General features: G+C 50.7%; 1 protein-coding gene across 4 annotated transcripts in view; it reads right to left on the reverse strand.

Annotated features, from left to right (window-relative positions):
• Gsg1l (GSG1 like) overlaps positions 1-25,156 on the reverse strand; it is a 199,125-nt gene that overhangs the window by 34,531 nt on the left and 139,438 nt on the right. For all 4 annotated transcript variants that reach the window (XM_038333044.2, XM_038333034.2, XM_038333025.2 and 1 more), the window contains exon 4: positions 5,243-5,354. In XM_038333044.2, the coding sequence (XP_038188972.1) occupies positions 5,243-5,354 (112 nt within the window). The remainder of the gene's footprint in view (positions 1-5,242; positions 5,355-25,156) is intronic.

The following is a 25,156-nucleotide window of genomic DNA, read 5'->3' on the forward strand; positions in this document are numbered from 1 at the left end:
TTTTTAACACCTGGAGTTTGTTGGTGGTCCAGGATGTAGCCTGTCTTGGCATGCTACTTTACCAATGCACATTCAGCTGTCGTTGATGGGATGATCTGTAAATAGCCCATGGAAGTTTATGTGTTTGAGATAGTCTTCACCTGCAGCCCTAGCTAACCTGCACCTTACCAGGTAGCTCAGGCTAGCATTGATTGAACTCACATGGACCCTTCTGCCTTAGCCTCCCCAAATTCTGGGACTACAGGGGTAAGCCATCATGCTTGGCTCATTTGGGGGGGGGGCATTTCTGGTGAGATCCTGGGTCTTGTTTGATCCTTCTACTTCAGCTGGCTTCTTTTGATCACATTCTGGCAAGAAAAAGAGCCCCCACCCCTGGTAACTGGCAAGAAGGCATAAGAACCAAAGTTTCTTTGAGGCCAGCCTGTTCTAGAAGAGGCACCAAAGCTACAGAGAAACCCTGTCTCGAAATGACCACCCCCCCCAAAAAAAGAACCAAAATTTCCCACTAGGCCACTACTGCCATTTAATGTGGTAAGGGATTCCTGACTTCTTCTGGGCAGGGGTCAGTCTTCCTGCTGCCCACCACACCTCTGCTGACATAACCTGGCAGAGGGACAGGCAGGAGTATGCCATCCTGCTTCTCATTGCCTTCTACGACTCCATGAGGAAGGTGCTTTCATCAGCTTTGGGTCAGCTGGCAAAAATCCCTGGCTCCCCACTGATGCCTCCAAGGGCGATGCACGGGGTGTTTGTTCTATCTGGAAGAGTGCCAAGTTCATGCATCCCACACGGTCTTGACTGCACCAAATGGGAGGGCTTGCTGCTGACCTGTGAGTGGGGCTCCCTAGTCTGCTACCACTCAGCAAGTGGGGAAGCCAGGGGCCTCAGCCAGGTCTAAAGTAAGAGCTCGGCTGTATCCTCAGCACTCTCCTTTCCATGCTACCCAGGGTGGAGAACCACAGGGATCCCCTGAATGGGGGCAGCTGGGTGACTGGAGCAGCAAAACTTGCCTTTACTCGTTCATCTCCATTAGCAGCTGGTGAGAGTCAGTGTTAATTGTCAGCCTGACAGGAGCTGGAATCACCATAGAGACAGCCTCTAGGCATTCCCATGAGGAGTCACTCAGTTTCTGGACACGCTTGTGAGGAACTATGTTGATTAAGTCACTTGAAGTGAGAAGGTCCAGGCACTGGTGGTGATAGAGTTCCCTGGTAAGGAGGCAAGGAGGGGGTTCTGAGTAAGGGAGCAAATGAGTTAACCTAGGGATGATGAAAGATGGTTAAAAGCAGATAAAAAGGGAAAAAAAGAGAGCAGATAAGAAGACAGTGTTCCCCTCATGGGCTGGGGGGTGGGGCTCAGGCTATACCCCATCAATCTTATCTTTCAGTCCATCTTCTCCAGGCCCCCGGGTACCCGCACAGGGCATAGCTTGAAGCCTCTGGGCTTGGAAACTTCTGGTGTCTGCAGTTCACACTGCTGAGCTGGTGCAGGGAAGTATGGGGGTGGCTGGCCTGGTTTCACAGCTAAGAGCACAGTGGACACTTGGGGACGAGAGAGAAGGTGGTATAACAAGAGAGTGCGGCTGTCCACCTCCTCTATCCATCCCCTGGGAGACACAAAGAAATGCTGGAGAGTAGATCCAAAGGCAACAGTCTGCCACTCGGCAATGGACCCCAGGCTCTGCTCAGAGAGGAGACCATAGCTGAGCACCAAGGGAAGACTCCCGCAGACAGCTGCAGACTGAGGGCAGACTTTTCAAGACAGGGGACCAATGCCTACCCCAGGCTACCCTCTGAGCCCAAGAGCATTAGGAACAAAATGGCTGCAGGGTCTTGGGACTCCAAGGTGCAGCCGTCAGGACACCCATGGGCAGCTGCAGCCCTTTCCCTGTACTGATCCTAGACAAAAGGAGAGCAGAGTTTCAGCTGACCACAGCCTTTGGGAAGAACACCAGCCAACCCAGCAAAACCCCCACAGTGGCCTTGGGGCCCTCAGGCAATCCTGGAGTGCTGCAGCAGAGGTACCTGCTGGGACCAGCCTGCAGCATGGGTGTCCAGCAGTCTCATCAAAGAAACATCCCAGAGGTTCCTGCTCCCATGGGGTCAGGGAGATGGGAAAGGAAGGAAGGGCAGTAGTGGGGCATGAGACAAGGGGCTGGTGGTAGAGTCACCTCCGGCCAGGAGACAAATTTTTCAGGGACCCAACTCACTTTTCTCCTGTGTGGCATGGCTGAACTATTTAGCCTCTTTGGGTCTTTCAAGTGTGTGTGTGTGTGTGTGTGTGTGTGTGTGTGTATTTGAGACAGGATCTCATATGTAGCCCAGGCTAGCCTCAAGTTCATAATCCTCCTGGTACCACTTCCCAAATGCTAGAATTTCAAGAATGTGCCACTAGGGTTGGCTGTTCTCCTTGTTTACAGTCTGCAGAGACTGCCTGGAATGGGGCTTGCTTCCCCCCCAAATCCCCCCCCACCCCTGGTATTTCAGAGAAGCCAGTGTTTGCTCAGGACAACATCTGCACTCTCTTGGCTTTCCCAGCAGCATCGGCCAGGGGAGGCAGTGGGACACAGTGGAGAATGGGGAGAGCCGGAGGGCAGAGGTCAGTCACTCTTGGTTCTGCTTGAGCTACAATGTTGTCACCTAACACAGCCAGTTAGGTGCAGTGCAGGCAGGTCTTCCAACAAGCCACAATCAGAAACCTGCACTGCCATGTGACAGTCTAAACTCTGCAGCTATTAGAAAACTACCAGTTGAGGTTCAGGCCCAGAAAACCCTCCCCCAGGCCGACTGGTATTTAAGGCAGTGGGCAGCCTCTGAGGCTAACTGTGGGCCTCCTTAGGGACAGATACTCCACACTGTTAACTACCTTTCTGATCTCCTAAGTGGGGCCAGTGACTTCTTGGGAGGAAAAGGCAGGCTGGGACGGGGGAGGCACTCACCACGTCTGGTCTGGAGCTGCTGGTCCACTCAGCTCTTACTCTACCTGGCCTTTGCTCCCAACTGGATGCCCACCACTGTCTTGTCCTGCGTGTTCTGGGTGGGCTAAGGGGAAGTGAGACAGCCAAAGAGAAAAGCATCTTGGCGTGCTCCCCAAATGTGGGTACTAGACATCTGGGTTGTGGACAACTGAATGCTGATGGCGGGGGTCCTTCAGGGCCACTGTTGTTCACAGAAGCTGACCTCACACATACCAACAAGCCTGCCAAGCATGAGTGGCTATCTCAGCCAGGGTGACTCCAAAACATGGCCTCTTCTTTGCTTCTGTCTATGAGAGCTGCTAGCAAGGGCCACAACCCCTGTTCCTGGCCTTGACACACAGAGTGCACACAGTGACATAGGACCTCACACACCAGGCTGCAGTTCCCACCCGAGTCTCTTGAAATGTCATTGTCCCTAGGGACCAGCCACCACACACAGGTATCCTCCAGAGAATTCTCAGTAGCCCTCAGTGCTCAGTGTCCCAGGGTCCTCAGTCTTATTCTTCCTGATGGATTTCAAGCTGGAGGCTGGGACTTCCTCACTCAAAGTGGGGTCTCTTCCACCCTGAAGTGAGCCAGGGAGGCTGAGGCAAGAATTATAACAAATGGCCTTTCATATATGAAGCAGAAGATATGGCTTCCTTTGGCCTTGGTGGGGCCCCACAGACAAGGAATGAGGAATGGGGCTGTCTGTCCCGCAGGCCTCTGTGACAAGAAGAGATGTGTTAGCCCTAATCCAGGCCTCGTGGTAGGTGGCTTGAATCAGCCCTGTGGAATCTGGTGCTATATCGGAAGCAGTATGGGGAGAGGAGCCAGGTCAGAGGGAAACACAAGGCCCATGGTCAACAACAAAAGCCGGGGCTGCTGGGTGCCATGGGATGTAGACAAACCCTAGGGCTGCACTAAAGCTGTGTGACCCAGGGCAAGCACTTTACCCTTTCTGAGCTGTGGTTCCCACGTTTGCAACAGGAGGTCACTTCACTGTTCATGTGACCCAGGCTGCTTGTGTCCTTGGTGGTAGGAGTCTAAGAAGTCTGTGGAATGCAGGTAAGGAGCACCATGTCTAGAACACCTGCTGCTCATCACCAATGGCCACCAGACCAATGGACGCAGGTCCCTTCTGCTACCAGGGCTGCGCTTCTCAGGCAGGTTTCTTGAGTTCCCTGAGTCTCCTGAAGTCAACTGCCCCAGAGCCCTGTTAGGACCTGTGAGACCCCAGCCATCACTGCTGCATCTCCAGCACCATGGAATAGCCACTGTATGCCCAGAGTCACAGTGCTCAGGAAATAAGCTCAATAACCCAGCCAACAATTGTCCCCAGCCACCAGGACAAGGTCTAGACAGCCAGGCCAGCAACAGTGTGGGCAAACACTCTCTGTCCGTTAACAGCTCGCTCCACCGTTGTCGCCTGTGTCCTTGTGACCTCTTCCACTCCCCATGGAAAGGATGAGACTTGGGTATGACCCTTCAGCTCCTTCTCATTTCCCCAGGATGTAAACCATTGGCTCACGGGTGGTCCCATAAGCCAACAAAACCACTCTCACCTCCCCTGGCCCCCACTTCCTACCCCTTCCTGTCCCCCACCCTGCCCTTTTCGATTGCTGTACATTTATCTGTAAGGTGTCCTGGAGCGGTGCTTGGCAACCATCTTCAGCACCACTGGGAGGAAAGCTGTTTGCGATCAAAGCTGTGATAGACTGAGGAAGGGGAGAGAGACTAGATCCCTGAGGAAGTCACCAGATCTGGAGCCAGCAGTGCCTGAATCAGGACCTGCAGCATGCCGTCCACCTAGACACGCTCCAGAGGATGGCCTGCTTGAGCTGACCGCCACTTTCGAGCCACTCCCCAGTTGCTGTGACCATTCAAGGGAAAGAAAAGGACCTGTGCCCATCAGAGGGAAGTTGGGAACCTCAGCCCATGCTGGAGAAAGAGAGGCCTCATCTCTGCAAAGCAGGGACACACTGGCCATGGGGAAGTTGCTTACTACCGCTGAGTCCCATGGTCTCTCTGCTTAGGCTGATGGAGCAGGATATTGTCACAACCCAGAGTCCTAGATAGTTGTATGTGTCCATGCACACAGCCTCCTCCCTCACCCCCATCCCATACACCACCCACACGCTTGCTTCTGATTTAAACCAATGAGTAAGCACCCTTGTTCTTGTCAGCCTGGGCTTCTGCCATTCACAAGCCAAAGGGTCCTGAGACACTCCTTTGTCTATTCAGCATTACTCAGACTCTGGTACCTGAAGGTCAAAGGTCACTTACCAGAAGGACCACCCATAATCCCAAGAATGAGGTCTCCAGTCTTCAGGGCCAAGGCTCACGGTGACCTGGAACACCTGTGTGTACATCATGTGCGCAACCATTCCCAGGAGGCCTGTGGAGCAGAGCAGGCGTCAGGATCGAGGGAAGGACCTTGTCCTCATCTCAAGCGCCACCCGGCCCCCAGCCACTTGCCAGCTGGCCTGTTAGAACTGGGAGAGTTCCTGGACCCCATGGAAGGGACCTTATGGGGAGCAGAGGCTGGGAGGCAGCGGGTGGTCCAGAGGATGGAAGGCAGCCCTGGGCAAATTTAAGTGAAGCAAACAGGTGTGCGTTAGAAACAAGTTCCTGAAAGGGGCCACAAATGTAAGCCTTTGCGGCTGGGGCCATGGGGTCTCTGTTAAAACTATTTAACTCATCCTGTGGGTGATAAGGGAACTAATGAGTTTCCCCATTTTATTTACAAAGCAGACAAGGGGCTGATTTTAGCCTGCAGTCATGTTTACTAACAACTGTGTTAGAAAGACCATGTGGCAGAAGCGGTCTCTGGAATAATTTTCAAAGCTCGCTGTAGAGCGACCATTCTCACAACCGTTCTCAACCTGTGGGTCTCTCACCCCTTCCACAGGGGTTTCCTAAGACCATCAGAAAACACAGACATTTACATTACAATTCATAACAATATCAAAATTAGTTAGGAAGCAGCAACAAAAATAATTTTATGGTTGGGGGTCACCACAACACGAGGAACTCTATTAACGGGTTGCAGCACTAGGAAGGTTGAGGACCACTGTTGTAGAGGAACATAAAATCAACTTCACAGATTTCTTTTTAACACAACCAGTATTTTGAAAAGGATGGGCTAGTGTATAGTTTGAATCTTAAATGTCCCCATGGAATGTCCCCACAGGTTCAAATTTTGAACATTTGATCTTGCTACAGCTGGTGGTGCTTTTATGGAATCTGTGGACACCTTAGGAAGTGTGACCCAACTGAAGGTAGCTACAGCTTGGACCCGTTATCCCTGCCTCTCAACCTGTCTCGTTCTCTGCCTCTTGGTCCGCCATGACGTAAGCAGTTGCTGTCATATCCTTGCTGCCGAGAACGAGCTGTACAGCCTGCCTCACCCACCATGGTGGACTTAAGCACAAACCCAAATAAATCCTTTTCCCTTAGGTTGCCACTGCCAGGTATTGTGGTTACAGTGACCAAAAGTAACCCACGGCACAGTCAAATGTAGCCAGAGCAAATGTGCTGTGGACTGTTTAACTCTGAGCGTGCGCAGTGTTGTGAGTCAGGATATCTCACCAGTTGGAGCACTCTGAGCTGGAGGAATACTGGGGTGGGCTATTTTCTAACACTTGTTTCTGCGTGGTTTGGGGCTAAGTTCTTGACCTCTCTGAATTTCCAATCTTTCCATCATCCTCAAGACAAGGATCGTGGCAAGTGTGGGCGATCTCAAGGGACTCAAGAAAGGGCAAGTGTTGGTATCTGATGCCCACCAGGCACAAATCCTTACAGCCACTAGGTTTATTACAAAACAGAGCACATCTCTTGGGGAGCGGGCTATAGACCACCATCGAAGGCCTCCTCTGTGGCCAGCCGTAAGCTACAGACTCAGTCTTAAGGAAGGAGTGTCGCGAGCAGGAAGGTCGATACACAGAGTATAACAAAAGTTATATCGCTATGATGAAGGTCATCACACAAGGCTCACGCTCTAAATTCCTAACTACTGTCCTAAGCTAATCTCCCCAGGGCTGTTCACATGCGTGATTATCTTAGCTGAAGGTCAGGTTCAGTCTCTAACAGAAGACTCTGATTTGAGGGCTAAGATCCTAGGGAAACTCCCCAGCAGATCAAGGTGGGGTCTCTACAAATGTGCAGAGCAGAGCCTTGCTCTTGGTCTCTTATATACTGTCCAGTGGGTGTCATGGGGTCTAGGACTAAGTCTGGTTATCTTGAGTGAGCGAGGCCACTAAGTTCTGATTATCAGGTGCAGCTTTGGGTATAGTGGGGATCCTGAATAAGCTGTTTTTAGACAAGTCTAAAAGGCATAGTTTACTGTGCTCATTACAAGGTGACAGTCCTGATGAGAGGAAGAAAGGAGACCAACATGTTCCAGTTCTCAGGTAACACCATCATTGAGGGAGTTGAGGCTGGAGTCCAGGGCAGGAACCTGGAGGCAGGGGCAATGGATGAATGTTACTTACTGGCTTGTTCCTCATGGCTTGCTCAGCCTGCTTTCTTTTAGCTCCTGAAGCCAGGCGTGGCTCCTCCTACAGTAAGCTGGACCCACCCACATCAACCACCAATTAATAAAATAATCAATAAAATAACCTGCAGACTTGCCTATAGGCCAATCAGATGGGGGGCATTTTCTCAATTGAGGTTCCCCCTTCCCAGATGACTCTAGCTTGTGTCAAGTTGATATAAACAAAACCCAAAACCCTAACCAGGACAAAATACTAAACAGATTTGGATTTGCTTGAATTTTGTTGTTGTTATGTGGTTTGTTTTATTTTGCTCTGGGTTTTGTGGTTGTTGTTGGCTTAAACCTTATCATATAGATCAGGGTAGCTTTGAATTGAATCTGCCTTATTCTGGACTCGCCACCACACCTAGCTCCCAAATACTTAAAAACTTTTCTTGGTGTGTGTTGTATACACGCATTCATGTTCAACTATGTAGTATGTGTTTAGATTTCCGAGTGTGGGGCCAGAGGCGTGTGGGTGTCTTCGATTGCTCTCCACCTTGTGGAACCTGGTGCTCACCTATTGCCAAGACTAGCTGGCCAGTGAGCCCCACCGGGTCCCCCCAGCAGTGGGACGGCAGGGTGCACCGCCACACCTGGCTTTTGGTGTGAGTGCTGGTGATCCGCACCCGGGTGGTCACTCTTGCCTGGCAGACACTTTACTGGCAATCCTCCCCCCAGGGCTCCAGACAGTCTTTTTTTTTTTTTTCTCATGGTTTATTTTTTTTATATTTAAAAATTTCCATCTCCTTCCCTCCTCCTCCCCCCTCCCTCCCCTCCTCCTCCCCCTTCCCTCCCCTCCTTCTCCCCCTTCCCTCACCTCCCCTCCACCCATACCTCCCCTCCCTCCCTCTCAAGGCCAAGGAGCCATCAGGGTTCCCCACTCTATGCTAAGACCAAGGTCCTCCCAACTCCCCCCAGGTCCAGGAAGGTGATCGACCAAGCTGAGAAGGCTCCCACAGAGCCCGTCCATGCAGAAGAATCAGAGCCCAGAGCCATTGTCCTTTGCTTCTCAGTCAGCCCCCGCTGTTGGCCACAATCAGAGAGACGGGTTTGGTCGCATGATCCATCAGTCCCATTCCAACTGGAGTTGGTGATCTCCCATTAGTTCTGTCCCACCGTCTCCATGAGTGAACGCACCCCTCTCGTTCCTGACTTTCTCCCTCATGTTGCTGCTGTCCCTCCTCTCACTGCCTCTCAGGCTTCGTCCTGCCGCTAAACAGGAGGCAAGAGAGACGTGGTGATAAGAGAAGAAACCGTGGTGATGGCAAATGGAGTAAAGGGGGGAAGGAGATGGGAGGGGAGGGGATGCCTCATGCTTCGCAGTGTGGAGGTAAACATCTAGCAACTCTAAAGGAAAAAAAAAAAGGAAGGCAGAAAGGGAGGGAACGTCCTACTTGTACTGTATGCCAAGTCCCACAGCCAACCTCGAGCTACCAAGGTGAAGCCCTAAGAGTGGAGCAGAGGAGAGGTGTCCACTGTGGTCTCATCACTGAGCCACAGCGGGCTCTGGGACAGAGGATTTCAGGCTGCTGTCAGTCTCGGGCCAATGACAGGTGCTGAGTCAGCCCCATGATGCTGATCCCAGGCCTTACCAATGCTTGATGCTGTAAAGCATTGAAGAGCTAACCATCCCATGGCCATACTGTGTGCTATTGTCTTGTAATGCCACTGAGCTGGGCGATGCTATGTTTATTAACTGTTCCTGCTTCCTCCCCTCTGAGTATGTATGGCTGCATCATTCCTCAGTCTTGTGTGTGTGTGTGTGTGTGTGTGTGTGTGTGTGTATGTGTGTGTGCGTGTGTGTGTGTTAGGGTGTAGAATGTGTGGTATGCATGTGTGGTGTGGTATATGTGTGTGTGTGTAGTATGTGTTAGTCTATGTGTAGTGTATGTGTGTGTGTCTCTGGTATCTGTGTGTGTGTGTGGTGTGGCATGTGTGTGTATGTGGTGTGGTGTGTGTGTGTGTGTGGTAGGTAGGGTGTAGAATGTGTGGTGTGGGATGTCTGTGTATGTAGTGTGTGGTATATGTGTGTGATGTGGCATGTGTCATGGGTATGTGTGGTGTGTGTACTGTGTGGTGTGTGGGCACACATGTGTGCAGGTTCTTCTGGAGGTTGAGGAGGATGCTGGGTGTCCTGGTTTACTGTTCTCTATCTTAGTCCTTTTGGGACATGGCCTGTTATTGAACTAGGAGCTGAGCCCGTGGCCGGCAAGTCCCAGCAGTCCTGTGTCTGTGCCCCCACAGAATTGGTTACAGGTGTGCACAGCACCGTGTACAGCCTCATATATGGTTTCTGGACTTTAGAGCTCAAGTCCTTGTCCTGGCTCTCTGGTACTTTCCTCGCTCACCCGTGTCTCAGCCTAGCCCATGTGCATTCTCTAAACCTATACCTCAGGGACCTGGGAAATGCTCAGTGGATCACATTCCCGCTATGCTAGTGTGAGGAGGTCCTCATATAAAGCTCGGCATGGCGTGCTTCTGCAAGTCCAGCACTGGGGCACGGGTGGAGAGAGATGATCCCTGAAACTCACTGGCCAGCCTGCTTAGCTGCTCCATGAAAGACCCTGCCTCAAAAAAGAAAGGTGGAGACCAATAGAGGAAGGCACAGAGATCAACCTTGGATATCCAGGTGACATTCATACATGTAAACACCCCACAGGAACACGTACATCTGACATACACACATTGTACCTACCACACCACAGACACACACTACACCCCCACACATATACCATGCACCACAGACATAGACCACACACTCCACCACACACATAAACACCACACATACCACACATGCCATACCATACCATGCACATAACCAACACACACCACACACATACTCTCATACATATGCCAAATACACTCATATAAACCACATACACACCTCCACACACATACCATGCAGTCTCATATAACACACACACATACACCACACACACACATCATGCACACACACATACACACCACTCACATACCATGCAACACACACACACACACACACACACAGTCTCTCTATGTCTTAGTAGAGATTCTTTATGTACCCAGGCTACCAATCCTGGCTGTTCCATGGTTGGCAAAGCCAACTACTTTCTTTTTCAGTAATAGGTTTTGCTTTTCGGCGAATTTGATTATCAGACACAGAGTGCTCATATCTTGCCCCTACCCTCAGCTCAGCAGTCAGTTTCGTGCCCTCCTGTGAGGAGCCAGAGTCTGAGCACTGCTATTCACTAAAGCTCACGGCGAGCCCCATGACTCCTGTTCGTACAGCACACCCATGGGCCAGGCAACTCTATAGTGACGTACATCCACCATTCAGTGCCCTCCAAAAGAGTTTCAAGTCTCTAAAACTCTCCTGGCTCCACCTGTTCACCTTCCTCCTATGCCCCCTAAGCTGACTATAGCCTCTAATCCGTTTTCCTGTTCCCACAGTCATGTGGTAGTTCTGGAGTCAGTGAGTCTCCCCACTGGCTTGTCACCAAGCAATAAGCCCTTTAGGTCCCTCCATGTCTTCTCATGACTGGAATGTTTATTTGTTTTTATTTCTGAAGAAACGTCCAAGATATGGGAGGACCATAGTTTGTCCGTTAGTCTACAGAAGGAAGGCATCTTGGATGCTCCAAGGTTTTGGCAATTATGGATAAAGCTGCTTTTGCCTTACATTTCTGCAGTGGGTTGAGTCATTTATCGGTCTTCTCCAGCTTTGCTTCTTGTCTCTGTATTTCCCCAACACACTTACGGAAGTTTATGTCGGTCCACCCAGACTCTAGGGTTCAGCTGTTAGACAGTGTGAGGTAAGGGATCTGACTTCATTTCCTCAGTGACTGGCTTATTGCTTTGAACCCCGACAGGTGGTTCCTTCTTTCTCCACTGGTTTTATGAGGATACCAAAAATCCCCAAAACCCAAAATGCTCTGAAATCGCAAACTCCTTCAGTGCTGACAAGCAGCAGGCTTGCCCCCTGACTTCATGTGACAAGCCACAGTCAAAACACAGGTGTGAACATCACATAAAAATTACCTCCTGGCTGTGTCTGAGGTGTAGATAAAGTAAAAATGAACTTCCTGTTTAACCTTGGGTCCCTCCCAAGATACCTCATTTGCATATGCAAATAGCTTAAATATAAAAAAGTACTCCAATTTTTTTCTGGGTCCCAGCAGCATTTCAGATGAGGGATGCTCACCCACACAGCATTCCAAGTCTTCTGATACATGCAGCTCTATTTCCTAGCCCATTGCCCCATCCCACCAACCCAGATACCCAGTACCCATGCTGTGCCAACACCACACACTTTTTTTTTTTAGTTTTTTTCAAGACAGGGTTTTTCTGTGTCCTGGCTGTCCTGGAACTCACTCTGTAGAACCAGGTTGGTCTCAAACTCACAGAGATCCGCCTGCCTCAGTCTCCCGAGTGCCGGGATTAAAAGCGTGAGCCACCATGCCTGGTCATACCACACTATTTTGATCATGCCAGTACCTGGAAGAACAAAGCTTTCCCCTGTGTTCCTGCCCAGTGCTGATGAGCTCATATTACTGTCCCCTCAGAAGTTCCACCTCCTGGGTGAGTCTCCCCACCTCCTGCCTCTCCCAGCCTGGTCCAGTCCCTTTCCCAAGACTGTATCTTGCCCTTGCCCAAAGGCTTTAAAGAGTCACTGAGACTATCAGAAATATGGTCTCCTGTTTGTGAAATGGGGCCAGTGGGGTGGCTCAGTGGGCAGGACCCCTTTCGGTACAGGCCTGACAACCACTGTGGAAGGAGAGAACTAACTCCTGAGAGTTGAACCGCTGGCTTAGAACAACATTGATCCCAGATTGAATTCTACTTATTCCTGAACGGGAAGGGCCTCACTTTAAGAAAGCTCAATACATGAAAATTGTGCATCTCTCAAAGATACGGTGGAATTCTCTGGCTTTTAAAGATTCTGCTTTGAAAATCAGACCCATGACTGTGAATGCTAGGAAATCAGTCCACCATTGAGCCTCAGGCCCAGGCCAATTTACCTTTTAAATCACACTGCAGTCACTGGCCATGGGGTAAAGGGGATGCTTAAAGGGAAGGGAGAAGAAAGGAGGCTGGGCTGAGTTGCTTGGGCCCAGTCTGGAGGCAGTTCTGGGCAAGGGTTGAAGCCTACAGTCACAGTTTATGTGTGGCCCACCAAAGCTTATGTCACATGTTGGAAACAGAACCCATAGAGTTGGATCTAATGGAATTTGGAGGTGATTAGGGTTAGATGATATGTTGGTGTCTAGCAGAGGAAGGAGGCTCAAGCTGCCTCACTTGCTCTGAGTCAACACAGGACGCCTCACTAGGTACCAGAGTGGATGCCAGTCTCATGATCTCAGGCTTCCAAGCTCCAGAACCACGTACTCACTAAACTTCTATTTTGTATCAATGTCTAGTCTCAAGTATTTTGTTTCCACAACAGAGAAAGATAAAGCTTTATATGTCTGTAGTATTTGCCAGCAGCTCAATGTGGGTGGCAAGACCGTCTTAAAGTCAAGGCTGGCCTTTGGTTTGAGCTCTAGACAGATGATGAAGCATGTGTTGATAGGAAGTCCAAGAGAAGAAGGGAAGAAGTCCTGGTGGGTGGAATCCTTTACGGCCATACTTGCTTGAGATACCTATTTTCCATCTTCACAGGCAGTGAGCAAGCTATTAGTGTACAAGTCTGTGGTTGGAAGCTGTTGAGCTGGAAACAGATGTGCACAACATCAGCACAGAAGAAGAAATGAGGTGGAATCTTGAGAGCCATGGTAGAGAGAATGGGAGAGCATAGGAGAGGTGTGGAGCTCAGCATGGGGGGGGGGCAGGGACCAGACAAGGAACCTAAACTAGCGACAGGGTGAGGAAGAAAACTGGGGCAGCCTGGAGCCAGGGGGAAAGGCACTCAAGGAAGAGAGTAGGTATCAGCCAAATGATGATGGGATAGAAAAGTGACCCTTGGACTGGCTAACCAGAGGTCACAGGCGACCTTGACAGGCTCCCTCTGGAGTGTAGTGGTGAGGACGGGTGCTCAACTAGCATGGGCTGAAAAAAACTGGAGCAGAAATGATAGAGGAGGTTCTGAGCATAGTGTCTTGGGGTAGCAGGCTAGGGAGTGACTATGGGAAAGGGTAGGGGTCAAGTGGGAGGTGAAACTTCTGGTCTACTGTCTACTTGGACAGATCGGGTAACAGCAGTGGGGTGGGGTGTGTGCCCCTGGTGCAGGCTAGCAAGAGCCCAATCCCGGAAGCAATACACAGAAAAGATAAACAGGTGACAGAGGGTTCTAGAACCCAGTGGCCATCTGGCAACCCAGATACTCTGCCCAAGGACACAAAGGAAAGAGAACTTGAGTAAGATTTGAGTTGGGTGGTGGTGTGTGCTTTTCCTGGGGGCAGTGACAGACCTAAGAAATGGTTTCCCCCCAGTTCCTATTTACTCGGATAGATGGTCCAGGAGTGTGGGTGACTCTTGCAGCTAGACCATCAAGAAGCCCACACAGCATAGGTCATGACCTTCCGATGCTGCGTGATGGCATCTGTTTCCAGGCCAATCTTCTACCCACAACCACCCCTACCTTAACTCTTGCACCTCCTCAAGCCCTGTTTAGCTGGGCCAGGTTTATATAGATGAGTGGCAGCAAAGGAGCTGGGACCTTGGGTGGCAATTGTCATGACCCTTCTCCTTCTATGAGGAAACACAGGCCAGACCTTCTGAAGGTCTCCTGCAGGTAATCACAGCAGTTCTGGCTAAGCTCGATGACAAGCAGATCCATGACTCCCCTCATCAGTGAGCAAGGGCAAGCTGAAGTTACTAATCATGAGTGAGGCTAGGCAGGCAAATAGAGGCACCAGAGGCTTGCAGGTTGAAGAGATAGGAACAGTCTTCCCAGAGAGCAGAAAACTGCAGCAGGCTGGAAGTGTCCCCAGCACGCCCTTTGGGTCCCGTACTCATGAGTAAAAGCCAGTCCAGGAAGCAAGGGCAGGGATGCAGGCGAAGAGAATGGTGGACCTGGCCACTCAGGGTTTGCCACATGGCATTTCCCAAATCAGGTTCTGTCCCACTGCTGGGGGTGGAGGGAGGGGAGGGGCAAAGGCTGCTTCCTAATCACCCCGGAGGTCTGGCAGATCAGGATCCAGGCTCCCTATTCTGAAGACACACTCTCCGATCTGGAAACTGCACCTGCATCAGGTGAGGTCTGGGAGCAGTGGCAGCGCCCCAGTTTCCAGGCTTATGCTACTCCTGGTCCAGTTCTCTTTTGCAGTAGCAAATGCTTTGTGAGATTGCCATGCTCCATTTAATGGCACGAGCATGGAGGTGGCTGACTAATTAGCTTATAATAAGGTTTGTTATTAAAGATGTTATTAAAGTCTCGGTTATTACAGAGAACACTTGGGGAGCATTCATGTCTAAATAAATATTCTTGCACGCATTGGAAGTTGATCTAGAGCTGCGAGCAGGTACCGGAGTCACATCGGGGACTTGAGAACCCGGCGGGGCAGTTGGGGACACACCACAAGCTGGAAGCAGATACAAGACGGCAGGAATGGGGTGAGGGCCAGCTCTGCTGGGGAGCCTGGAAAGACATGCAATCTCACTGAACCTGTGCTGAGCACCTGCTGGCTGCTAGACTTCTTTTTCTTTTTCTTTTTCTTTTTGGTTTTGTGATGGGAAATTAACTTTATTCATAGGCTGCCTCAAGTGCACTGCCAGGCAGGTCATCTTGAGATAAGTGAACTGAGAGGCCATAGATGAAATTAAAATGCTCACATCACACGCTTATGGAGTTAATAATGCGGTTGAAGGAGGGGGCTAGAGACTCAGGGGCTCAGAGGAAGAGCAGGTTCTCCCGGGGTAGAATCCCAAGGACCCTCTCCAAACACACACACTGAGGTTCTGTAGGGTACTGGTGGCCAGCACATGCCTGCACTGTGGGAGGGACACATGTAGGACTTTACTGTCACTGTGACTAGCCTGGGTCTCACTTCTGCCCTGCCAAGAAGCTGTGACTTTCATCTACATTTCATGGTCGGGGACAGTGACTCCCCAGCATACACCTGGATTCGCTTCCAGCCTGGGTTCCTTCCCTATAACACAACCAAATTGATTTCTTTTTTTTTCTTTTGTTTTAAATGGCTCCTTAAGCTGGGACAGAGTTCTTGCCTGGAGAGACGGCTGTCACCAGTGTCTGGTCCTCTATTGTCTGGTCTAAACTCAGCCTAGTACATCCTGGTCAGCTGGAATGGAGCAGGTTAAGGAAGAACAGGCCACTGAAGGGAAACTGCTCACTTCCTCCCTTGACCCCTTTCCTCCCCCCTCACTTGCCTACTCTCCTTCTCTCTCCAATGCCTCTCCAGTAGCCAAGACTGCCCCCCCCAACTCCTGATCCTCCCCACTCTGACTCCAAAGTGCTGGAATCTCAGGTTGCCACACCTGGTAAAAAATGAATGATCCTTCATCAGGCAAATCCACATAGCAGACTGCCTCTTCCCCCTACCCTGTTTTTTTGAGACAGAGTTTTGCTCTGTAAGCCAGGACAACCTCAGTTTCCCAAGTGCTAGGGTTACAAGCATGACCCACCACACTGAGCAGTGTGCATCTTGCCGCTCCTCCCACTAAGTCAGCTCAAAGCTCTTGGGGCTGGAAGCACCAGACCTTCTCTCTGGGGAGGCAGTGTGTATCTAGGGGCAGATATATGACCTCGCCTCAAAATGGGATGGAAAGCTCTGTGTGTCAAGGCAGTCAAAACAGGAGGTCCAGGGGTGTAGGGTGAGGAACCCCTAGAGTAGGTGCCAACCAGGCTGAGGGTCTGAAAGAGTCTGGGGAAAGGAAGTGTGGCAGGCCTTAGAAGGGCTGGGTCACAGCTTCCAGGGAAACTAGAGTTGAGATGGGGCTTGGGTAGGGCGTGCCAGAGCTGAGAGATGCTGGAGGAGTAGTAAGAATCCTTTAAGGAAAGTTGGAACATCTAGGGAGTTTGGACTTGATCCTGAGATCCTGTGGGGAAAGGAGGGGGCAGCACATTCCTACAGCAAGACATTCTTGGGATCAGTTGTTTGTTTGGTCAGTAGTGGGACCCATATGACCTAACACTCTACCCTGAGCTACACCCCATGTCCAGACCTGCTTCCTAAAAGCCCCTCTGGCTGCATAGTGGGGAAGGGACTAGAGAGAAACGGCAAGCTGGAAGCCAGGGAGAAGGGCTACTATCCTCTCAGGGAGGTGGTCAGGCCCTTTGGGGAGCTAAGAAGCAAGAGGTGGAATGGGCTGCCTGGCTCCAAGATGGATACACCCCCACCAACTCTCAGAACTGGGGTGCAGCAACAGGGAGGGCCAGAGCAAGCAGAAGCAACTGAGGGTGGGGTGGCTGCTGGGACCAATGTAGACAGACAGCACCAAGTGTCCCCCTCTTTAGAGCCCTGAGATCCATGCGTGGGTGACTCGGGCTCAGAGGGGCTGTGGAAAAGGCTGCTTTTCTGCACGAATCTGAGACACCCAGACACCATCCCAGCAGGACCACTGTCTGGGGCTTAGGGGCAACAGGGCCAGGTAGACAGCACTGCGAGACCATCTCCATGCCCACGCTGGCAAGGTTTAAACCTGCCCAGACCTATTTTTAAAGAATGAGCTATTTTTAGCCTCTCTGTGGAGAACCCGAAGCCTCTCTCGGTAGCATATTTCAGAGTTGAGAAAGTTCCTTCTTACATATAACCTAAATCTTTCCAGCTCCAATTTGAGCTAATTTCTCGCTCTGCCCTCTGAGGACGAGGGCGCGAGCTGGTTGGCATCCTCTCCAGAGAGTGGCAATTAGCCGGGCGCCCTCCACCCAGTCCGCTATGCAGAGACTGTAGGCTTTCTCTGCCCTTCTACAAAGGTCTAATCTCAGACCACTTGAGTCATTAGCACTGCTCTTGTGTGGATCCTGCCTTTTAAAGTGAAGTGGCCCAAATCGGAGATGGCATTTAACAGGGACCTCCCAATGTCACACAGTGGGTTTCCTGGGCTCCCGGCAGGTTGTGTACTCCACCTACCCCTTCCAGCCTGAGGCTATGGTGGCATTCAGGCCATGCAGGCAAGGTCCACAGGGGTCCTATGGGTCTTGGGTGACCAGGAGCAAATGTGTGTGGAGTAATTTTTAATATTAACAAATATGTCCCCCGCCCCAGTATCCCCTGGTAGCCCATGCCCTCTTCCCTGGGCAGCTAGATATGAAACATTCATGGCCTCAGGGCTCAGCTGCAGGAGAGGCAGAAAACAAGAGGCAAATTGTGGCTTTGGGGATTTCAGAAGCCTGCATTGAGGAAACAGGACAGGAGGAATACATAATCAAGCAGGAATACATAATCATCTGGACCAGGTAAAGGGGAGGGGGAGCGGGGAGGGACAGAAGAGAAGGGGGAGAGGGAAGAGAGCAGAAACTAAGGCAAGGGAGGAGGATGGTGGATGGGAGGAGGAAGAGGAGTAGGGAGGTGAGGACAGGGGCTAAGTCAGAAGGGGGAGGAGGAAGGAGAAGGAAGGAGGGAGACATGGGGGGAGGTGGTAAAGCAAAAAAGGAGATGGGGAGGAGGGAAGAAGAGGATAGGGAGGCAGGAAAGGAGGAGGGCTGGGGAGAGACAGAGAAGAGCAGAGGAGAAGAGAATGAGTTCCAAGAAGCTGCGAAGTGGCGTAGACAGACCAGGGTCTCAAACGGCCTGACCCCCTTCGGGTACCTCCATGACATCCCTCCCACAATCAGACCCCCAGACATAGAACTCCCCAGTTGGTACCTGTTCCCTCCTGTCTGTCTTGGATGTCTATCCCAGGAACTCACCTGCCACAGCCATGGACTCTAGCTGCCTCCAGGGGGAACGGCCTCTGACCCTTGCCGTGAGTCCCATGACTTCAGGGCCGTGACGGCTTTCTCAGAAGCACCTCCCAGGGGCTCTCAGACATTATACACAGTTCTAAGAGTCTCCCCATTCCAAAGGCTGGAGCAAGTGCAGAGGGCCGGCAAGGCCAGGGCTCAGAGCATGGTCCTGACAGGTCTCAGTGCCCTGGGCTCTCTGCTGACCTACAGGTCTAGAAGCTCTGGGGGCTGGAGGATCAAAGGAATTATGGCAGGAGGTGGGGACTTCTGTGAGAGGGGAGACGGCACTGTTAGCAGTCACCTGCACGCCAGGGGACAGCAGGGTGGTGGCAATGCCTGGGAAGTAAGATCTTGTCTGCAAAACTGAATCCTCCTCTGCTGAGAGGGTGCCCTTGGCTGGGTGGGGGTGCCCTTGGCCGGGTGGTCCCACATGCATGTCAGTTTGGAAAGCCGAGTTCCCATGGAGCTTGGGAGAGGCATGAGCCCAGCAGGTGTGCTGAGTTCCAGAGCAGAGGCCATGTCCCTGAGGCCAGCATCATTCATGCACTCCTTCCACCCCTAACTCATAAGAACCTGCCCTGACTTCAGTACCGTGCTTGAAGCACTGAGGGCTGGAGCAAGGTGAACTAGACAGATGTCCTGCCCACTGGGAGCCTCTGCCCCAGTGAGGAACAACAGGCCATGGAAGGCAAGAATCTCCAAGAGGAGGGCTGGCTCTGGGGTTAAGAGCCCTGGCAGCTCTTATGGAAGACTAGGGTCCCAGCACCCATGTGGTGGCTCACAACCATGGTAACTCCAGTCCCAGGGGATCAGACATTCTCTTCTGGCCTTTCTGGGCTTCAGGCACACATGTGGTGCACATTCATACTTTCAGGCAAAACACTCACACACGTAAAAATAAATGAATCGAAAGAAACATTTTTAAAAGGAACCATCAAGGGCCTGGGTATTAGGAGCAGGGACCCGGGAGTTCTGGGTTCTAGAGGCCAGGAAAGCTTCTCCAGGGTGGATGTTTCAGCAGAGCCCGGAGGCTGAGGCCCTAAGCTGGTCAGTACTGTCCCAAGCATGTACACATCTGCTTGGAGCCTGCTGATTATGGATTGGGATATGGAAACCTCAACACTACACACATTTAGTGATGGACAACCCTGGGCTGTGGGGCTGTCCCGAGTCTTGCAGTTCTCCCTGTTAGATGCAGGGTGTCAACACATGCACACACACACATGCAAAAGCACATGCATATCACACACACACACACACACACACACACACAGTAGGTATAACTGTGTCTCCAGACATTGCTGAATGTCCTGGAAGAGGACAGGAAAGGAACAGAATAGTTCACAGGGCAGTCTCCCAATGTCACATGCAGCACCAGTTTCCAGGGACAATGGCTGGTGTCATCTTCTCTCTACTGCCAGTGGCACCAGCTTTTTATTTCCCATAGTGATCTGGGGTTTCCTTTCTGAGTAAATCTCAGTTACATTGAAACTGAGTGACTTAGACAAAAATGCTAAGTCAATAAAAACTCATTTGGCCTGTAGCAATGGTGACCGTTGTATGTGAGGGGGGATGTCTGGGGAAGGGGGGGGGGCGAGTGGCACTGGAGAAGCTAGGGCTGCAGCAGCCCTCTAGTAATAGGGAGGCACACTCTAGAAGTATGACCTGCAGGTGACAAGCCTGGGAAAGCCGAGGCGGAGCACCTAGAGGGCAAAGCTCCTTGCTGGGAAGTTCAAAGCTTTCCTTCAGCCTTCTTGGGGGTAAGGCTTCTTTTGACTGGCCACCAGAGGACGGGATGGCTGGAGCGGCTTGACTTTGTAGACCATGGAGGGCTGAGCCTGAACACTCGAACCGCGTATGGTGGCTCACACCTGCCATCGCGGCACTTGAGAGGCAGAGGCAGGAGACTCTTGGGTCTGAGGTCAACCTGGGCTGTACAGCAAGATCCTGTCTCCCAAACAAAAACAAAACAAGAGAACGCAGGCTGCTGGAACCGCCACCTGGCAGGCTCAAGGGGCTCTGGGACCTGTGTGGGACCCTGCCAGGCTGCCACCCACGCTTTCTCATCCGTCTCTATATCTGTCGCCCTGGCCTGGCCTGTGCTGTCCCTCTCGTGTCTGTCTCTGTTCTTCCTCTCTGAATGTCCCTTTGATTCTCTCTGCTTCTTCCCACTCGATAGCTCCCGCCCCATGTCGGTCTCCTCCTCCACCCTCCAAGCCTTCTAGCTCATCTGTTCACAAGACAAACAAGCCAGAGATTGTTCCCATTTGCAGCTCTGTACTGGAGTCTCTCCTGTTTCCCCATTTTGGTCACGAAAGTGCCACACACACGGACAAGTCCACAACAGGTTGAAGACTGATACATTATCAGCCCTGCCCACAGCAGCCCAGCCTCCCTGCTGGCCCTCCCACCCCTCTGTCCCTGGCATCAGCTGAACATCATGTCCTGCTCTGAGCTTCTGCTCAGGAAACTGCTGCACGTGAGGCGAGCCAGAGGACAGGCTGCTGTCTTGCAGCACACCCCAGAGAGCCCAAGATAACAGCCTCAATTCTCAAGCACTTTACAGTTTGCAAAACACAGCCATCCTGCACTGTTCTTGCCTTGGCCGAGACGAACGGAGCTGGCCACAGGCTCTTAGACAGGTAAGAGTAAATTCTCAGAGAGGAAACACAGCTCTCGGGGCAGCACAACAAAAGCAACAGTGTATCTGAGCAGGGGCCTGTTCCACCCGAAGTCCAGATGTTTTTCCATTCCATCACAGCCGGTTGGTTCACTTATTCAGTCAGCAAATCTCAAACACTAACCATGTCCCAGGGGACAATTTTCAAGCGCCCCCAACCCCCCAGGACTATGGAAGTCTTGTAGTGTCATATAGGCAGTTTCTGACTTGGCTCTATCCTGATTCAGGAGCCTAGGAGACAGAGCCCTCCCTTCTAGGCAAGCCATCTTCTGTACTGTGTCAGATTCTACCAGCGGTCACCTTCCCAAGGACAAATGGTGGTCTAGCCTGTGCTTATTTCTTGTCTCAAAGTAGCTGCTGGGGAGTTTACAGCTTCTGGGACAGCAGGCTGCAGAGACTATATACAAGAAGAGACGTCCCTGAGTAGAGAGTCACCATCAAGGGACATGTCCTTCAAAGTTTCTGAGGGCTCTTGGACTCCCTGGCCATACAGGCATCTGTCTGGAGAGATGGGGTGGGATGAAGGCAGGTCCAGGAAGACAAATGGCTTCTCAGGGGGGAATGACCAGGTGGAGACAGAGGGAAGGGAGAGGAAGGACCCTTACATGGCCAGCACAGGGGCTGCACCTGCAGAGGAGACTTTGGTGATTATTGTAAAGGTGACATTGCTTCCTTAGAGTTAGCAACCCCAACTTTTGGCACAAGTCCTGAGATTCATTTCACCACGGGCAGATATGTAGTCTAGGATGTGTATTATAGCAGGGGATGGAAACCCCTAGAAATCCTCCACGAGGGGCTGGCTAAGCGATGACAATGGAGAGGTATATAGTCACCCTTGATCTTAGCTCTCACCCCCTCTATCCCCTTTGTTACCTCTATGTTGTGGAATATGGTTTTAAGGTGTGTTACATTTGTTTATGCTGTGGAACATTTGTTTAATGATGCAAAGATGTGTTGCATTCTTTTATGTCGCATTTGTTTAACTCTGTGAAGCTGTGCTACTTGGCCTGCATTAAACACCTGATCGGTCTGATAAAGAGCTGAACGGCCAACAGCGAGGCGGGAGCAAGGATAGGTGGGGCTGGTAGGCAGAGAGAATAAATAGAAGGAGAAAAAGAGAAAAAAGAGATCAAGGAATGAGAAGCAGGAGGTGGCTACGCAGTCAGTCACGGAGGAAGAGTGAAAGTCAAATTACAGAAGAAAAGGAAAAAGCCCAGAGGCAAGAGGTAGATGGGATAATTTAAGTTAAGAAAAGCTGGCAAGAAACAATCCAAGCTAAGGCTGGGCATTTATAAGTAATAATAAGCCTCTATGTGTGATTTATTTGGGAGCTGGGTGGCAGGTCCCCCAAAGATCTAAAGAATGAAAAATAACCCACAACACCCCTAGACTACCTGAGACGTATGTCTGATTCAGGATCTTTGCACCTTCTGTCCTCACTCTAGAGAGGTTCTTCGCTAATGGCCACATCTTGCTGCTTACTTCTGTCTCAGGCTTTTCCACACATTATGGCTAGGGCATTGGAGGTTGTGTTCCATGGGCTTTGGACTAGGCCATGGATATGAGATCCTTGAGCCAGGGAAACCAACATCCCAGGGAGCTCTTGACAGCCTCCACGGTGAACAAACCAGAGGGATGGTGTCCTGGCTTGTTTTATTTCAACCTAACACAAACTAGAGCCACCTGAGAGGAGAGAACCCCAATTGAGAAAATGTCTCCATAAAACAGGGCTGTAGGAAAACCTGTAGGATATTTGCTTAATCAGTGACTGATGTGGAAGGCCCAGTACATTATGGATGGGGATACCCCCAAGCTGGTGGTCCTGGTGTCTATAAGAATTCACATGAACACACATAAAAACGCATACATGTACACATACATGCACATACCATGTGCTCATCCATACGAGGAAGAATGATACACAGCTTTGGAAAACTGAGTAAGTTGGACTCAGATCTCAATACATTTGTTCATGTTCTATGAGTTACTAAAATGCTATATTGTTCTCCAGGGCTTTATTTGGGACTAGGGTAATATAATTCTCTTTATACTTAGTAATTCTAGTTTACAAATTGCTTTCTTTGAATCTTCTGTTTCTCTGTTTCCGAGCATGTTAAAGACCTCTGACTACAACTAGGGGTTTATCTAGTTCTTCATGAGATTCAGCTGGTTATGGTTTTGAGTTGTATTTAATTGTCACCATTATTTTACAATGCTAGGGCACTATGATAAGCAACTGCTTGGCACTTTGAAGCCGGTGTTGTCGGGTAGTTGCATAACTACAATGAATAAATGTTTTCTCAGCTTGTTATTCTTTTTATATCTATCATTTCCTTCCTTGACCCTGATGATTTTTCTTTTGGTCTTAAATTCTATTTAGTCCGTTAAGAAAACTGCTTGTCCAGATCACTTTTGTTCCTGTTTTCTAGGTGTCTCGTTACCCATTCTTTTCTCGTCCACATTCCCACCTCTCTTAGAGCATGCTTCTTGCATTATTGAATTGACTTATTTTTATCCATGATCCAAGAGCTCTTCCTGTTGCTGAATTTAACCCGGTTACAATCGCTTCTCGGCCTTTTGGCTAAGATCAAGTGTAACCCGGTTACATTTAATACAATTCAGATTTCTTTGTACAGCTTCAGCACTTGCTGGTTGGGCCACCAATATCTCAGAGGCATGGGCTGACCCAAGAAAGGCCTAGGCAGATCACAGGAACCTTGTGGTTCTGATATGAAAATCAGAAAGTCCAAACTCTTCAAAATGTGGTAGTAAAACCGAGTCACAAGCCCAGGATTTGGTGGCTCCATGAAGAAGAGCCTCCTAACTGCCCCTCACCAAGGACTTGGTACTCTGTGGTAAGTCATCCTGGCCCTGTTAGAACTGTCATGGTCACAGGTGTAACTGAGGTGAGAGATGCTACAATAGCTCAAGACATGAAGGCATGCGAGCTGTGCACATGAGTAGCATGAGCTAGGTGTCGGAATGAGCAGAAGGGAAGTCTGTGTATCCTGAAGCTTCAGGAAGGTGTTCTTATGGTGACCCCACCAGCTCCAAGCTTACAGCTGTGGGTCCCAACAGCACATCTCCCATATCCCACAGCTGAACATTATGTTTACCCATGAATCAAGCATGGTGGAGGTGGAGCTGGGATGTTTGGATTGACCAGGTTATAGGACAGGGGTGGGGTGTGATCAACATGGCCCAAGACTGGAGAACAGGTTTCTGAGAGACAGCTACAGTCATTTAGTGAGTGTGGAAAAGTAAAGCAGAAACGTACTGGAAACATTACAACCTAAGCACAGTCAGAGACCCATAGGGCAGAGACCCTACCACACCCTCAACCCCCACCTACAATAGCCTTTCCTTGCTGTTCTTGGCCATGTCTTCAAAAGCCAAGATCACCATCTGGACTGAATCTTCTCAGGGGCAGCTGTCATCTCTCCTCCCTGCCACCTGCAGCCACCACCAAGCAGTGTACCATGAGATAAAATTATATGGTGACCTTCAGAAAACTACCACTCTGCCTCAGATCAAATAAGTCTCAGCAGCTTGGACCTCAAGCTAATCTTAAGCCAGAAAACAAGAGCCCAGAAGGCTCTAGAAGCAAGGATGAAGGCCACAGGCCCCTGTGGATGGCTCCCAGGAAAACGCTCACCTTCCACCTATGAGGCTAGGACCCAGCTCCCTGATGGCTGTGCACTAGCCGCAGGAAGGATCCACCCATATGCACAGACAGCTACATAGGCATGCTACATAGGCCAGCCATCTTCTCACCTGACATACTCAGAGAGGTTGTCTCTCAATGGTTCACAATATGCCAGAGACATAGAGGTAAGCAAACACCGCCACCACCAGGGACTCAGCAGCTGCTGTATGCATTCCTGGGCTTCCTCAAATTTGGATCCAGCTCTGTGCCTGATACTGAGGGCCGAGATGGCATGCCACTCTCATAAATCCCTGGGCTCCTAACCATGGTGAGCATGGTCCCAGAGTCCTTGCTTCCTCCCAACCTTGATTTTAGTGGCCCTGTGTTGTGGGACATTAGGCTCCTGGCCTAATTGTCAGCTGGCCTCTGGCCTGGGCCACTGAGCATGTCTTTCTAACTGGACTTTCTAACTGGTAGGCACTGGGGGTCAGCCTTTACTCTGTCTTCTGGTCACC

This window comes from Arvicola amphibius, chromosome 1 (assembly GCF_903992535.2).
Source record: "Arvicola amphibius chromosome 1, mArvAmp1.2, whole genome shotgun sequence".
Classification (NCBI taxonomy): Eukaryota; Metazoa; Chordata; class Mammalia; order Rodentia; family Cricetidae; genus Arvicola; species Arvicola amphibius.